We start from the raw sequence: 17,663 nt of genomic DNA, 5'->3' as shown, positions 1-17,663 counted from the left end.
CTATCCCCAGGGCTAGGAAAAGAAGGAAGGAAAGAAGAGGTTGGGGTAATTAGAATCTAAATTCTATGAAATTAATTTCATTTAATTTAGGCTTGGAGGAGGGCCCTGAAAAGCTGGGGCTCCATTCATGCCTATGAAGAGGGTGGTGCCTGTCTGTTGCTTGTCCTCCAGAGTTCAAAGAAGGGACCACGGTGGTTTTGGGACTCATACTTCTAAGGAGGGGGCACCATTGGCGTTTTAAGAGCTCAGAGGGGCTCCGTGGAGCCAGGACTCAGACTTCTGAGGAGGAGGGCCCTCGATGCCTGGCAGCTGCTGGTACCCTTGAGGAGCGCAATAAGGCTGATGGTGTGATTGTTGACAAAAGGATGGAGACTGAAACCAACCGCTGCCTAAACCACTTGTATTGCTGCTGGGATGATGCCAACAGAATGGAGCAAGTCCCTTCTCTTTCCTCTTGTCTTTCATTCTCCTTCTAGTCCCCTGAGTTGGTAGAATCTAACGGAAGCCAGTTGAATAAAACAGAAATGGTTTGCAGAGCCTCAACACCACGGAGTCGAGTACAAAAGGGTGAATGTGTGGACATGAGAGACGATAACCGGCAACATGTGGTTGTTTCTCTAGTGTCCTTCTGAGGAGCAAAATCACTGAAGTTACAAGATCCGTACATTTCAAATTTTAATAGAGACTGCCACATTATCCTCTTTTGTAAAAGCTATTCATAACACTTTTGATTAAAAAAAAAGTGTGGGAGGGATTTAGAGAGAATATTGCCTAGCGTATTATTTCTCAAATTTTAACAAGACCTGGGAATCTTGTTAAAATGCAGAATCTGATTCAATAGTTCCAAGCTGCGCCTTACAGTCTGCATTTCTAACAAATGCCCAAATGATGCTGATGATTGCATTTTAAAAGGTCTAACATTTTCCTATCTTTCTACATCCACCACCACGTCATTCTATTGCTACCCTTGTGTGAAAATGCCTCTCATACGGCTCTTGCCAATTGAAAGCGCGGAAGGCAGGATTTGGCGCCACGGGTCCAATGCCTGGCTTCCTATTGGATATGAATGACGTCACCCGGAGGGGCGGGGCTCTAATTATTACGTAGCGGGCGGCGAATGGTTAGGGACGCGGCGGGAGGCGGGAGCGGAAGTGGGGCGGCAGGTGGGCAGGGTGTGTGGCGGAAGGGGTGGGCCGGGAGAAGTCGTCCCAGTGGGCCCTCTTCCGGGGCGAGGGGCCGGAAGTTGTGGCCCGGCCGTGTCAACCGGGATCAGCGGGCTGAGAGTGCGGCTGAGACCCCGACCATGGGCGGGAAGAACAAGCAGCGGACCAAGGGGAACCTGAGGGTGAGTGGCGGGTGGCCCGGCCGAGCGGGGAGTCCTCGCCTCGTAGCTGCTGGCTCCGCCCCGCGCGCGGCTGGAGGATGTGTGGAGCGCGGCTGTGGGGAAGCGTGTGTTTGCGTGTCGAGTGTGACCTCCCTGTTGGAGGTGCTTCCCCGCGGGCGGGGTGGGTCATCTCTGAACAGATTGAGGAGTTGTGAGAGAAAAGGTGTACCATGCCAGAGCTGTCCCCAGCCGAGCCTCCTCCCTCACCACACAATTTTCGTTAAGAAATGGTTCATTGTCCGGTTCAACTGGAAGGTTACCTGGCCAGGGTAGCGGGGGTGGCCTTGGGAACGAGGGAGTTGGGTGGGAAGCAGTTCAAGTGAGCCTGGTGTGCATGCTGTCTTGGATTCTGTCACTTCTTTGCCCAAAAACATGTTATAACATCCCTAATCCCCATATCCCTCGGGGTAAAACAAGGCCAAAGCCCTTACAGTGGTATTCGTGGTGTGTGGTCTGCCCCTCGCCCCTTTCCATCTGAGGCCCCATCTTCAACTCCCTCCTCCTTGCTCCCTCCATCCAGCCAGACTGGCCTCCTCAATGAGCCTGGATCTTGCCTGGCAGGCACCCCGACGCTCTTTTGTTAGGTGGCTCCAAATTTTGCTGGAGACACCTCAGTGAGGACTCTGTGATCACCCTGTTTTAAATTGTAATCCTCCTCCACGCTCTGTTCTCCTTTCCTGCTTTATTTCGCTCCACTGCACTTAGGACTTCTAACATATTATGTAGTTGACCATCTCGCCTCATTTATGGTCTTGCTTCACTAGGATATAAGTCTTATGAAGGCAGGTGTTTTTATCTGCTGCTGTTATCCTCGGAGCCTAGAACAAGGACTGGCATATAGGAGAATTTCACTAAATACTAGTTTAAAGAAAACCCAAGAGTGGATGAAACTTATACGATTACGGACGTTATAGTGAATTTTTTTTTCATGGCACTAGGTTTGCAATGGCACATTTCACTTTTTTTCCTGGTTCTGATCCAATTCTAGTGATTTCAGTACCACATCTTCTTAGATCTGTCACTTAATCTATTTTGAAAGGTAATAATAATGTCAACAACAATAATAGTAGCTTACTTTGTGCCTGTACTGTGCTGAGCGCTTTACTTTCATTCTCATTTAATCTTTTTTGAATTTAAAATTTGTTTTCAATGTTTAGTTTTGAAATATTCTGAATATGAGGAAAAGTTGCAAGAAGGTTAGTGACAACCCATATATTCTTTAGTTAGATTCATCAGTTGTTAAAATTTGATCATGCTTGCTTTCTCTCTCTAAATATATGTATTTTACTGAACCATATAAGAATTCTTGCAGAAATCATGACACTTAACTCCTAAATACTTCAACATGTGTATTTTAAAAACAATGCCATTCTTCTACATAACTGTGAGCAATTATAACATAGAAAATTTAAATTCATTATAATACTACTGTCTAATAATATACATTATTGTATTCAGATTTCTATAGTCATCTCAATAATGTTCTCTATAACTTTTATTTTAGATATAGCATTTTAAAAAACATCCAAGATCCAGTCAAAAATCACTCATTCCATTTAGTTCTCATTTAGATCTAGACAGTTCCCCAGTACCTTTTCTTTGTAGAGGGGTTCTTGTATGCCATGGATTTCTTGGAAGGGCGTAGGCCACTTGTTTTTGCTTAATTTAGATTTGTCTATTGTTCCTTATGACTAGATTCAGGTTAAACGATTTTTGACAGGAATGTGTTGTAGATGATGTGTCTTTCTCAGTGCATCACACCTTAGGGCACATGATGCCTGTTTGTCCCATTATTGGTGGTATTTGTTTAATCACTTGCTTAAGCTGATGTCCATTGTAAAGGTATCTCTTTCCATTGGCTCTTAACAAATAGTATGTGGAGTGGTAGTTTGACAGGGAATAACTTGTTCTCTCACAAACTTTCACCTAATGGTTTTAGCATCCTTTGATGATTCTTGCTGGAATCGATTATTCTAGTGGTGGTATAAAAAACGTTTAATCTTGACAACAACCCAAGTAATCATTTAATTACTATTATCTCATTGTAAAGATGATGGTACTTAGGCTTAGAGAAATTAACTTGCTCATTTAATTAAAAATTAATAAGCTCATGTAGCCAGGAAGTTGCAGAGTTGAGATTTGAACTTAGAGTGGCAGTCATTCACTCAACAGAAGACTTTGAATACTGATTGCCATGTATTCAAAGATGATAGACAAATGTCTCCTATTCTTGAACTATCAGTTTGATGATAGAGACAGGTAAGTAAGCAAATAATTATAATATATTAAAGAAGTATGATACCAGTATGAATAAAAAGAAAGTGGGAGAACAGAAAAGAATGGTGATTGATCTGAGGGAGGCAACTGTTGAAAACATGAGTGTGTTTTGAAGTGAGAGTAGGAGTTTGTCAGACAGTGAAAAGGAAGGAAGGGTTTTCAGGCAGAGAGAAAAAATTACTCAAAGACCAAGTTGTAAAAGGGCATAACATGTTCAGGGAGCCTTGAATTCAATTTGAGAGTAGAACACAAATGGTGGCAGCAAAATTAGGAGAGGGGAGGAGGAAGTGGGACAAGGGAAGAAAAGAGTGGTGGGAAATAACACAGGGAAAGGTTAAGGGCAGATGGTGAAAGATCTTGTAAGTCTTCTGAGTTTGGTCCTTAAACTGTAGACTCAGGATTGCCACATCAAATATCTCTAGAAGCCAGGCACAAAAGAATGAAGTAGGTGTAGTATGAGAAAATTAACTGCTAGAAATAGAATCAAAGTTCTTAATTTTTGAACTGTGGGTATAAGCATCTAACATACAGTAGCGCAAGTAATGAGAAACAGTAACTATATTTTAAATACAAAGTAGACCTTGAAAAAATACAATTAGTATGTTTAAAAAATAATTTGTTACTTTTGAATTGGAAACTAGAAATCTGATACCTTTTCTTCTGCACCTAGTTAGTATCACTGTCAGCTCTGGTATTTCAGGTCAGTTCAGAATTCAGCCTTGACTCTTTTTAGCTGTTAGCAATAATTTTTTAATACTATTTCATTATTTTGTTTAATGATAAAACTGTTTACAAATGAGATTATAGATAAAATTGTGATGTCTTGTCATTTAGTGTCCAGAATTGTGTTGTAATTAACTAACTTCCTTCGTAGCTCTTTATTCATGTACTGACATTGAGAGACGCGAACTGAATAATGTTAGTTCATTTTAATAAAGTTTTAAAATAGAGAAGCTTTTTTGAAATTAGTCTTAAATGGTACTATTTTGGGGGGGGAAAGTAATTCTGGCTGTTGTTTTCATTTCTGGTCACTCATTTCAGTTTAGAAAGTAGTCCAGATTATTTTTTGACAAATAAATTTCCAAAACACAATTTTGCTAGGTATGAGCAAGTTAAATCACACATTTGGGTAACCCTTTCGAACGTTCTTATAGAGAAATAAGAAACAGATGAGTTTAGATGGGTTGTAATGTCATCCTGGACATTGAACTGAGGCATTTTTTATTAGATGACAATGAACATGTTAATTTCTTTCAGTAGGTCAAATATTTTCTTTTTCTTTAACAACTAATCCCTTAACTTCTAGAATTAGGAAGCTTCTATATTATGTATCAGTCAAACAAACTACTGACTGTGGTTCAAAACAAAGGCGTCTGTCTTATATCCTGACCACTGTGTTGATTTTTATGTCTATAATAATGTAATTTGTAACTGTTTTAGCCCAAAGAGGTTAGGCTAGGCTTTGGGTATGTGGAAATGAGTGTGTCTGCCCTCAAGGCGTTCCTAGTCTGGAAGCAGCTATCATTAGACATCCAGTGATGGTTGCTTAATAAATATTTATTGAATGAATGGATGAATGAAAAGATGTAATCCATTTGTGAGTTAATTTTACGTCATTACACAGTATGTGTATACATACTATTTATACAAAAGTTGGAAATAAGTTTCATAAAACAGTACTTATTCTTACCATATGTGATACATTCTCATTTTTAAAATTTTATTCTATTTCTTTAAACTGCTGTCATGGATCATTAAGTTGATATCATGAGCCAGTGATGGATTGTATCCACAGTTTAAAAAACATTGTTTTGATGTTTAGGAAACCAGGAAATAGCTCCTAGGATCATTACTGATATGTTCTTAATGACAGAAACATTCATCTTTGGGCACGTTGCAGTAGATGAAATCTAGCTTAGAAAAAAAAAAGTCCTCAAATTAAAGCTTGTTCCACCGTGGGAATTGTCAAGGAATTGCTCTAAAGAACTCAAAGTTAAGTTTTGAACTCTCTTGGCCTCTGACGTTTTTCTCCCTACTTTCTTATCAGCCTTCAAACAGTGGCCGGGCTGCAGAACTCCTTGCCAAAGAACAGGGAACAGTGCCTGGATTTATTGGTTTTGGAACATCTCAGAGTGACCTAGGCTATGTTCCTGCCATTCAAGGAGCTGAAGAAATTGACAGTCTTGTGGATTCTGATTTCCGAATGGTGCTGCGGAAACTTTCTAAGAAAGATGTCACAACAAAATTAAAAGCAAGTTTTAACATTTTAATTTGTTAAAATGTTACAATTCTTTTGTTAAAATGCCTGTATTTTGTGTAAAGAAAAATGAATCATTTATCACTAATAAGTTCTTTTACTACTGTACTTTTTTTCTGACATGTAGACTTAAGCTTAGTTTGCATTTATCTTCCGGTTTATAAATTAGTTTGTTGCTCTGCATTTATTTGAAGCACTTTGGAATTCTGGCTTTACGGTTTTTCCCATTAGAGGATGTAATTTTGACCCTATAATTTTTTTTTTTTTTTAAGATTTTTATTTTTTCCTTTTTCTCCCCAAAGCCCCCCGGTACATAGTTGTATATTCTTCATTATAGGTCCTTCTAGTTGTGGCATGTGAGACGCTGCCTCAGCGTGGTCTGTTGTATATTCTTCGTTGTGGGTCCTTCTAGTTGTGGCATGTGAGACGCTGCCTCAGCGTGGTCTGATGAGCAGTGCCGTGTCCGCGCCCAGGATTCGAACCAACGAAACACTGGGCCGCCTGCAGCGGAGCGCGCGAACTTAACCACTCGGCCACGGGGCCAGCCCCGACCCTATAATTTTAAATGGGGCTTTTTGTTTGTATACATTTTGGTTTTTTAAAAACTGAGAAGTTTCTATCATAGTAGCCTGTGAAGGAACTCTTCAGATTAGTCCCATATGGCACAAACAGAAACGGTGTATTCTCATATTACATAAAATAGGCTAAGCTTCTAGAACAGAGTAAATATAATCAATAACCAATATTATGGTTGTTGATCCTTAACGATGTTAATAATTAATTTACTTTTAGGCTATGCAGGAATTTGGAATCATGTGTACAGAGAGAGATACAGAAATTGTAAAAGGAGTTCTCCCGTACTGGCCAAGAATTTTCTGCAAAATTTCACTTGTAAGTATTGAGACTTTACTGGTTTATTTCTGTTGTATATTTTTTTGTTGAGGTCACAGGGACTATCAAATTTATATGATTCATTTTCAGTGAGGATTATGAAATGTTATGGCAGCATTGTTATGCAGATTGGATTATGTTGGGTTGTGTAAAGTGTATAGAGAGTGTTTGTTTTCAGAAGTTAGGTCATTACTAGAGAATTACCCAGATACTTTCCAGTCATAGTAAATTTTGACAGCTTAATTTCTTTATATATTTGCTATCGAAGAATGAGAATGAATTGCTGAATTATTCAAGGCCTAGCTTTGACTCTATCTTGAATACAGTATTTTTATCTCATGGGAAAAGGAGAAAAGGAGAAATTAATTTTTTACATAATTATTGATTTTTGTTTATCTCTGCACATAGGTGAGTTCTTCTCAGTGGGTCATCATAGCATATCCAGAAATGTTTGTATTTGTTTTTATGGGCTAGAGCTATTTTAAACCATGTTACATTTTTGATAGGATCATGACCGCCGGGTTCGAGAAGCCACACAACAAGCTTTTGAAAAACTTATCCTTAAAGTAAAAAAACACTTGGCTCCTTATTTGAAAAGCTTAATGGGCTATTGGCTAATGGCTCAGTGTGATACGTACACACCAGCTGCATCTGCAGCAAAAGATGCCTTTGAAGCAGCTTTCCCTCCAAGCAAGCAACCTGAAGCCATAGCGTTTTGCAAGGACGAAATTACAATCGTAAGTTCTTGGAACTGTTCTGTATACATATTTCTTCTCGAGTATTTAAGGACTATAAGGCATGTTACGATGACAGCTCTTTGACCTGAATTGTGAGGGAATGAGTAAGTGCAATATTTCCAAAGGAAGATTGCCTTTTTAAAATGGTGTTTAACAAAATTGACCTTTTTGGATTTTTACGTAATTAACATTTTAGGTTGGATCTTTTTAAATTATTTAAATTTTCCACCTTTAATTTATAAATCTTAATTTATCGTATTATCTAAAAAACTTAGATATATGCTTTGTAATATATAATCTAAAAAAAGAGTACATCTGGAAATTAAATCTAAACTTATTTTCTCCCATATTCCATATCAGTACCTGTATACAGATCTAGTTCATTCTTTTTGTTGGCTCTCTGGTATTTCTTTGTTTGGATGTACAACAGTTTATTTAACTTCTTTTACATTAATATACATTTAGAATTTTTCCCCAATCTTTTATTGTAATGAACACTGCTTCAGTGAACTTTTTTTTTTAATTGAAGTATCATTAACATCCAATATTGTGAAGATTATGGAATAAATCTCTTTATCCCCTGTGGAGTGATAGTTACCAGAACTTCTAGTAACCATATGTTGGGTCAAAGGATAAGAACATTTAAAATATTTATAGATATTGTTAAATTGCCCTTCAAAAGGTCATACAAATTTATGCTCCCGTTAACAGATATAAAAGTTTCTCCAACGCTCGGCCAACGCTTTTGCCAGACTGATATCAGCTATAACTTTTGTGCCTTTGAGTTCATCTGTATCTAATACTGTCCTTCCTCATTTCTTCCCTCCTTATTTGCTATTCCTAATATATGGACTGGAAAAACCAGACGGCCAAGTTTGTGAGCATTATATCAAGAAATAAGAGTAGATGGACTGTGAGTGAGGGGGAATTGAGGATTTAAAAAAATTCATGCTTGCATTCTTTCCCTTATTTACTACTTCTTTGTTGCCATAGCACCCTGTTTATAATCCTACTTAAACACCCTCTCTCCCTTCCTCCTTTCATTTAGTCAACCTTCCTGTGGCTTCCCATTACACTTACAAGTCCAGATTTCTTATCTTGGCCCATAGGGCTCTGCATGATCTGATCGCTGCTTACCTATGTGATCTCGTCACCCAACACCTCTCCTACACACACACACGTGTGCATTCTAGTTCCCCATTTAGGTTCTTAGTTCTTCCATCCTTCGTTTCTCTGGTGTACCAAGCTTACTTTTCTAGGGAGAGGGTTTTTGGCTTTAATCGTATTCTCAAAGAGAGTTCTGTAACCAAACCATAAATTAATCACTGGTTTATTTAAAATAGCAAATGATAAATGTTATGAGAGTGGAATGTCATGAGTTTGGACACGAAGAGTTTTAGAAAATGGATTTTGAGACAACTAATTTGTTCATAGTTTTTTTGTTTGTTTGTTTTTTTGTTCTTGACTTTGTTATGGATGGATAACTTATTGAACATGTGGATGATTTCCTCCATTATTTTCTCTTTAGTTGGCCATGTCACAGTTCATAACAGATATTGGGTTTGAGCTTTCCCAAATTCAAAATGAATGTATTAGAGAGGAGTTAGGCAAATGAAGATTAAAATGTCATATTTATAGACAGTGTGTCATAATGTCTATCGCAATGTGGGCTCTGGGTCATACCATTGGGTTCTAGTTGCTTTCTGCTATTAGTTGGATGTGTGACCTTGGACAAGTTTCTTTGCCTCCATTACCTCATCTGTTAAAGTGGGAATTAACGTGAATTCATTGAGTTGTTGTGAGGATTAATTTAGTTAATGCATGAAATGTGCTCAAAGCAATACCTGGCATGTGGAAAAACTCAATAAGTGCTAGCTGTTCTTATTGCTGATAAAATAGATACTGGAGCAGTGGGTTTCCTAGTCCTGCACACTCCAGAAGTTAGGCACGCTTAAACTCGCATTTCAGATGGAACCTTAGACCTCCCTCCAGGATGGCGCAGAGTACAGTGTGTGTCCTCTGTGAGCAGGGAGGTACTCAAAAAGAGAGGAGAGGAAAGCAGAACCTAATTTTTCTCCCAAACTTACTAACTGAATATTTCATCCACTTCATCACTGTGTGCAAGAGGAATGGAGAAGCAAGATACCAGGAATATTTAGGGGAGAATTCCTTTTATGGCAACTGGAGGTGTTTAGAAGAAGCACCCTGTCCTTATCCCAGCAGCAGCCAACTTTGGGAATTGATAGGGAAAGAAAAATAGGTAAAATGTCTTCAGACCTTTTAGTTTTGCTATTTAATTTTGCCACTTTTGTGGGGAATGGGGCAAAAACTTTTAGGTGAGATGAGGTTTATGCTCTGTTCACTATTGACAGTTCAATAAAATCTCAAGGCTGTGGGCTTTTCCTCTTCTCTAGGTGCTGCAGGATCATCTTATAAAAGAAACGCCTGATACACTCAGTGACCCGCAGTAAGTTGTGTTGTATCTGTGACTCTTGTTGAGGATTTGTTTCATCCATAGGGAGTAAGATGATAATTTCAATGTGACATTTTTTTAAAAAGGCACTTGAAATGTAGAGCTGAAAGTACTTAATATAGTGCTGTATGCCAGGTACTGTTTTTAAGTGCTTTTACTTACAAGTTGTCCTGCTATTTAAGTTGAATTATCTGGGAGCTACACATTTATTTCTTTTACAAAGATGTTTTTAGATTTTTCTCACATTTGCCTTTTGACAGTCAAAGCGGGAACCATTTTAAGGTCTGGTTGAAAATAGTTTAAGAAGTATGAATAGTTCTATTGAAAGAGTAGAAAAATGTTCCATTTACTTTTACTCTTAGGTTCTAATCAAGCTTTTAAGAGTCCGTAAGGGAAAGTCATCTTAGATGCATTGGTACCCGTTCCCCAGAATCGCCCTATTGACTGCTCCTGAGAGCAGTGTCTTTGCACACATGTTTCAAGACAGGGCTTTTGTCTGCTTTCACCTTGTATTATTAGAAAAATACGTAATTAAAGTTCTGTGAATGTTTGCATTTTGTGGGAGGAGGGGTTGGCACGGGGGTAATAGACTATAGAAATAACGCAAGTTTGGTGGATATTTAATGATAAAACATTTAAAATGGAAGTGCCAAAATGTACTTTGGCTTATTCTCAATCCTTCTCCATATTTTCTTTTCACATCAAGGACTGTTCCAGAGGAAGAGAGAGAAGCTAAATTCTATCGAGTTGTAACCTGTTCCTTATTGGCTTTAAAGAAATTGCTGTGCCTCTTACCTGATAATGAGCTTGACTCTCTGGAAGAGAAATTTAAGTCTCTTTTATCACAAAATAAATTTTGGAAGTATGGAAAACACAGTATACCTCAGGTATCTTAATCTTTTTTATTTTAAGACACTTCCCTGATACCTTTTTTCCTCTGATCTTGTTAGTTTATGTTTATGCTTTATGTTTAAAACTCTGCAAACGCATCTTTGTGGTGCGACTGAATTGCCTCTCTTACTAGAATGTTACTGTATTTTCACTTTTTTTTTTTTTTTTAAGATTTTATTTTTTTTCCTTTTTCTCCCCAAAGCCCCCCAGTACATAGTTGTGTATTCTTCGTTGTGGGTTCCTCTAGTTGTGGCATGTGGGACGCTGCCTCAGCGTGGTCTGACGAGCAGCGCCATATCCGCGCCCAGGATTCGAACCGACGAAACACTGGGCCGCCTGCAGCGGAGCGCGCGAACTTAACCACTCGGCCACGGGGCCAGCCCCTGTATTTTCACTTTTTTATTTAGCTGTTTGGAGCTCAGATTCCGAATTGAACTACCATGCTCCTATGTTCATGGCACCTTAAAATTGTTGGTTTGTGCAAGGCTCTTCTCATTTAATGTATTTATTTTTCATCTTTTGTCCCTATCTCCCTCTCCATTCTCCACCTCCACCAGCTGACCATTCTAATATGCTTAATGTCTGTCCTTTTGTTTCTGTAGTCTATTCTTGTTGTTTACAGTGATTAGATTCTATAAAGTCCCCACAAACACTGAATTAGTGAGTACTGAAGGGTTGTTCTTAGGAGAAATACAGGATTAGGTTCCTGCATGTCTTTGGTCACAACATTCTTGTCACTTGGTCAATTACATAACCTTGTTTCATGTATGTCTGTTTAAAGACATCTTTAATATATAGTGTTGATTTATTGACATTGAATTCACGGACAACAGCAGTAGAAGTCATGCCTGAACGAAGCTTATTGAGTTTGTATTTTCTCTGTTAGGCCCATCACAGCCTTTTTGCAGATGTTTTTAATTCACATAAATGGTATTGTGGTATATTTCATTCCATTTATTGCTTTTTACTTAGTACTATTTTTCTTTTTTTAAAGATTTTATTTTTTCCTTTTTCTCCCCAAAGCCCCCTGGTACATAGTTGTATATTGTTTGTTGTGGGTCCTTCTAGTTGTGGCATGTGGGACGCTGCCTCAGCATGGTTTGATGAGCAGTGCCATGTCCGCGCCCAGGATTCGAACCAATGAAACACTGGGCCGCCTGCAGCGGAGCGTGTGAACTTAACCACTTGGCCACGGGGCCAGCCCCTACTTAGTACTATTTTTTAAAGGTATGCTTTTTTTTTTTCATGAGGAATATTGGCCCTGAGCTAACATCTGTTGCCAATCTTCCTCTTTTTTTTTCTCCCCAAGCCCCAGCACATGGGTGTCTACCCTAGTTGTAAGTCTGTCTAGTTCCTCTATGTGGGATGCCACCACAGCATGGCTTGATGAGCAGCATATAGGTCTGCACCCAGGATCCAAACCAGTGAACCCTGGGCTGCTGAAGTGGAGTGTGTGAATTTAACTACTACACCACTAGGCCAGCCCCCTACTTAGTACTTTTTAAAAAAAGTACTAAAATACTTTAAATCCGTCAGGTTGCATGTGTGTATCTGTTCCATGGCGTCTAAGTGCTGTGTAGTATTCGGAAGTTTGCATCTATTCCATTTTACCTGTCCATTCCCCCAGTGATAGACCCCCTGATTGCCTCCAACTTCCTGCCCTCACAAATAATGCAGCAATGAATATCTTCATTCATGTATCCTCAGATCTGTGAGAATTCCTTTTTCTGAAATTCTCTCACTTTCTGAATTGCTGAGTCAAAGAATACATGCATACTTAATTTTCTGGAGAAGTGCCAGATTGCTCATCTGAATGGCTGCATTACTCTAGACTCAACCACCAATGCATGATGAGGCCTCCATATCCTAATATTCCAGCCAGGACTAGGCATCATTCAGCTTCCTAATTTTTGTCAGTCTAATAGGAGTTCAAATGTTCTCTCTCTTTAATTTTAATTACTCTGCTAACTAGTGACTTTTAGCATCTCTTTATAAACTTTTTAGATTTTTGTGTTTCTTCCATAAACTAGTTGTTCCTGTCTTTCTCCCCTTTTTTTCTATTGGAGTCATTCTCTTTTTCTTGTTTTACTGGAGTTCCTTGTGTATTCTAAATATTAGTCCTTTTGTCGTTTTTAGGCATTACAAATATACTCTTATTCTTTCGCCTTTCATGTGTCCTCTGTTAGAAATCTTAATGTTGGTGTAGTCAGAATCACTGGTTTTGCCTTATGTAGGGCTTTCCCACTTTAAAGCCATGAAGATACTCTTATATTTTTAATAGTTATATCTTTTTTAACAGTTATATTTTTTTATAGTTTTACGTTTAATATGAAGTCTTTAATCCATCAATAATCCACCTTTTTATATGGTGTTAGGCAGAGACCTGGTTACATTTGTCTTCATGTATAGTGAACCAGTTTTTTTGTTGCCTAGTAAGCTGTTCGTTCTTTCCCTATTGACTTTTGATCCACCATTATGGTACATCTAGTTCCCATATGTTTGTAAGTTTGTCTCTAAACTCTATCTTCTGATCCAAAGACCTTTGTTTGTTCTTGTGCCAGTACCTCTGTTAATATGACATTATGATATGTCATAATAACTGCTCAGATGAGTCACTCTTTTTTAGTCATCATCTTTCAAAATTGACTAAGTTGTTTTGGAACTTTATTCTTCCATATAAATTTCAGTAAATTTATTGAATTCCTCAAAAGAGTCTAACTGGAATTTCAGTTGGAGCTGCACTGAATGATTTGGGGAGACTTGCTTCCTTTTTTTAAGGTATGCTTTTTTTTCTTTTTGGTGAAGAAGATTAGCCCTGAGCTAACATCTGTTGCTAATCTTCCTCCTTTTTTAAAAATTTTTTTTCTTTCTCCCCAAAGCCTCAGTATATAGTTGTATATCCTAGTTGTAGGTCATTCTAGTTCTTCTATGTGGGATGCTACCCCAGCATGGCTTGATGAGCGGTGTGTAGGTCTGTGCCCAGAATCCGAACTGGCAAACCCCAGGCCACCAAAGTGGAATGCGTGAACTTAACCATTTGCCCACGGGGCTGGCCCCAGACTTGCTGTCTTTATGTTGTTGAACTTGATGTTATGATGAACCTGTCATATCTCTCACTTTATTCAAGTATTTAAAAAATATCCTAGAATAATTTTTTAAACCAACTTAATTGAGGTATAATTTACACACAATAAAATGCAGCCATTTTAATCATATAGTTTGATAAGTTTTGACAGATGTATACATGTACAAACCCGTGTAACCACTACAATCAAGATATAAAACATTTTTATTACTGAAAAATGGGTTTCTTGTGTCCCTGCTAGTCATCCTTCCCTTTACCCCAGGCAGCCATTGATCTGCTTTCTGTCACTACAGATTAGGTTGGTCTTTTCTAGGGTTTCATATAAATGGAGCCATATATTACTCTGTATCTTTTGCTCAGCATAATGCTTTTAAGATTTTTTCATGGTTGTTGCATGTCTCAATAGTTCATTCCTTTTTATTGCTTAGTTTCGTATAGTCTTTGTATGGATATATGTTTTCATTTTTCTTGGGTAAGGAGAGGAATTGGTGAGTCATATGGTAAGTATATGTTAAATTTATAGGGAACTATCACACCATTTTCCAAAGCGGTTATACTGTTTCATACTCTTTTTGTTGGTGAGGAAGATTGGCCCTGAGCTAACATCTGTTGCTAAGCTTCCTCTTTTTGCTTGAGGAAGATTGTCCCTGAGCTAATATCCGTGCCAGTCTTCCTCTATTTTTTGTATGTGGGATACTGCCACAGCATGGCTTGATGAGTGGTGTGTAGGTCCATGCCCAGGATCTGAACCTGCGAACCCTGGGCTGCTGCAGTGGAGTGTAGAAACTCAGCCACCACACCACTGGGCTGGCCCCTGTTTTACACTCTTATCAGCAATGTATGATGTTTTTACTTGCTCCATATCCTCACTTTGATGTTTTCAGTTGTTTTAAGTCATTCTCATGGCTATGGGATCAGGGGATCAGCAGACTGCAGCTCATAGGTCAAAATCTGGCACGCCTGTTTTTGTAAATAGTTTTTTGTATTGTGTGTGGCTGATTTCATGCTAACAAAGCAGAGCTAAGCAGTTGCAGCAGAGAACATATAGCTTGCAAAGCCTAAAATCTTTATTCTCTGGCTCTTTAAAGAAAATGTTTACTCACCTCTCGGGTAGAGATTTTTCCTTGTGGTTTTAATTTGCATTTCCCTGATGGCTAATAATGTTGAATGTCTTTTAATGTGCTTATTGGCCATTTGTAAATCTTCTTTTTTGAGGTGTCTAGTCAAACCTTTTGCTCAGTTTTAATATATTGTATTTTTTATTTCTACTTGTTTTTTTTGTATTTTCTATTGCTTTGATGAAATTTCCTTTTTTTAAAAGACCTTTTTTTTTAGAGCAGTTTTAGATTGACAGCAAAATTGAGGAAAATGTCCAGAGATGTCATACACCTCCCGCTCCTCCCAAGTGCATAGCCTCCTTCATTATCAACGTCTCCCACCAGAGTGGTACATTTGTTAGATTTGATGAACCTACACTGATAGATTATCATCCAGAGTCCATAATTTACATTAGGGTATACTCTTGGTGGTGTACATTCGATAGGTTTGGACAAACGTTTAATGACATGTATCTGTTTCCTATATTTTTTTTGTCATTCATTGTTATATTTTCCTTTACTTCACTGAGTATAGTTAATAAAAGCTGATTTGAAGTCTGTGTCTGATAATAACATCTGGGTCATCTTGGGCTTGTCATCAGTTAATTGTCTTACCTCTTGAAATGGGATCACATTTTCCTGGCTCTTTGTGTGCTGAGTAGGGGCTGGGCCAGTGGCGCAGTGGTTAAGTGTGCACGTTCCACTTTGGCAGCCCAGGGTTTGCCGGTTCGGATCCTGGGTGCGGACATGGCACTGCTTGGCAAGCCATGCTGTGGCAGGAGTCCCACATATAGGAAAAAAAAAAAGTAGAGGAAGATGGGCATGGATGTTAGCTCAGGGCCAGTCTTCCTCAGCAAAAAGAGGAGGATTGGCAGCAATGTTAGCTCAGGGCTAATCCCCCTCCCCCCAAAAAACAAAAAGATCTGTATGCTGAGTAATTAAACTGTATCCTGGACAGAGATATTTAGATTGTATCCTGCAATGTTATGTTTTGGAGACTGGATTATTTTATATTGCTACAAAAGTGTTGATGTTTTTGTGTTAATAGGCAGTTTACTTAGATTCAAACAGCAAAATGTCATGCCTGCAGTGGGCAACATCTCAGATCTCATTTCAGTTCTGAAACCTTAATTTTAAGCTGTTTTCAGTTTACTCTGTGCATGCATGGTTCAAGGATCAGCTGTAGATTTAGGTTGTGTAAACATGGCATGTGGGGGTTCCTTTCTCTGGTTTTCTCCTTTCTAGAGTTCCCTGTCACTCTCCTGCAACTTTGTTTACCTCGGGCTCCTTTTCCTGCTTCTTCCAGTTCCTCCACTGAGAATGATGTCAGGCTTCCTCTTGGAGTTGTGGCTGCCCCTGGGCCTTTGTGGTGGTGACTGCAGCCACCTTCAGGGCAAAGCTGCACACAGTGGGAATCAGTCTGTGTGGATTGCTTAACTCCAAGTTTTGATTTCCCCTCCCAAATGTGTATTTCAGTCTTCAGAGCCCTCAGGTAGTTGTTTTTTGTGTTTTGTTCACAGAACCTGTAGTTGTTCTAGGAATCCTACAGGAAGATCAATGTATTATTAGTCTCTTGCTACAGCATATTCTTTTTGTAATTTTTGAATTGAGTTTTAAGTTTTGAGTTGTAAAGGTGCTTTATTTATCCTGATTACAAGTATTTTGTCAGATAAAGTATCCTGAATGTTTTCTTTCAGTCTGTGGCTTAGATTTTCATTTTGTTAATGGGATTTGGAGAAGGCGTTTTAATTTTGATAAAGTCCAGTTTATCAATTTTTTTCTGTTATGGTTTGTGCTTTTGATGTCTTATCTAAGAAATCTTTGCCTTCCTCAAGGTTGCAAAGATTTTCTGTATTTTACTTTAGAAGTTTTGTAGTTTAGGTCCATTTAGAGTTAATTTTTGTGTATGACATAAAGGTGAGTGTCTAATTTCTTTTCATATAGGTATCCATTTGTTGACAGACTGTCCTTTCCTCACTCTGGCACCTTTGTCAAAATTCAGCTGACCATATATGTGGGCTTTTAATTTTGAACTCTTTATTCTGTTCCATTTATCTATATGTCTATCCTTACACTAATACCACATTCTCTTGATTATTATTGTTTTATAGTAGGTCTTGAAACCCTCCAGCTTTGTTCTTTTTCAAAATTGTTTAGGCTGTTTTAATCCTAGAATAATAATATATAGTGTTCTCTATACTGAACACGTCTTTATGGCTTTTGTCATTATTGTGAAATGGTTTTTCCTTTTCAATTACATTTTCCATTTTGTTTCTACTGATGTTTAGGAGTACTGTGCTTTCATATGTTAATTATACATCCAGCAGCTCTTCCAAACTCCTGTGAGTTCTAATAGTTTGTCTTTAAATTGAGTATTTTTTATAGCCTGTTTTGCCACGATTATAGTTTATTTGGGTAATTTTCCAGTTCTTTTTTTTCTTGTCTCTTTGTATTAATTAGGTCCACCAGTGCCATGTTGAATAGAAGTGGTGATAGCAGGCATTCTTTTCTTGTTCCTGATTTTAATGGTGATAGTTTTAGACCCTCAGGGTTAAGTATGATATTTGCTGT

The 17,663-nt window shown here is 38.3% G+C and overlaps 1 protein-coding gene across 2 annotated transcripts in view; it reads left to right on the top strand.

Moving 5' to 3' along the window:
* Positions 1 to 1,129: 1,129 nt before the first annotated feature.
* Positions 1,130 to 17,663, top strand: part of LTN1 (listerin E3 ubiquitin protein ligase 1) — a 54,535-nt gene continuing 38,001 nt past the window's right edge. For both annotated transcript variants that reach the window (XM_001915192.6, XM_070252068.1), the window contains exons 1-6: positions 1,130 to 1,345; positions 5,709 to 5,912; positions 6,711 to 6,809; positions 7,316 to 7,546; positions 9,961 to 10,013; positions 10,726 to 10,906. In XM_001915192.6, coding sequence (XP_001915227.4) covers positions 1,304 to 1,345; positions 5,709 to 5,912; positions 6,711 to 6,809; positions 7,316 to 7,546; positions 9,961 to 10,013; positions 10,726 to 10,906 — 810 coding nt within the window. In that variant the 5' untranslated portion in view covers positions 1,130 to 1,303. The remainder of the gene's footprint in view (positions 1,346 to 5,708; positions 5,913 to 6,710; positions 6,810 to 7,315; positions 7,547 to 9,960; positions 10,014 to 10,725; positions 10,907 to 17,663) is intronic.

The sequence above is a fragment of the Equus caballus genome, chromosome 26 (assembly GCF_041296265.1).
Source record: "Equus caballus isolate H_3958 breed thoroughbred chromosome 26, TB-T2T, whole genome shotgun sequence".
Classification (NCBI taxonomy): domain Eukaryota; kingdom Metazoa; phylum Chordata; class Mammalia; order Perissodactyla; family Equidae; genus Equus; species Equus caballus.
The sequence above is the reverse complement of the archived record's forward strand: the minus strand, read 5'-3'. Positions and strand labels throughout refer to the sequence as shown.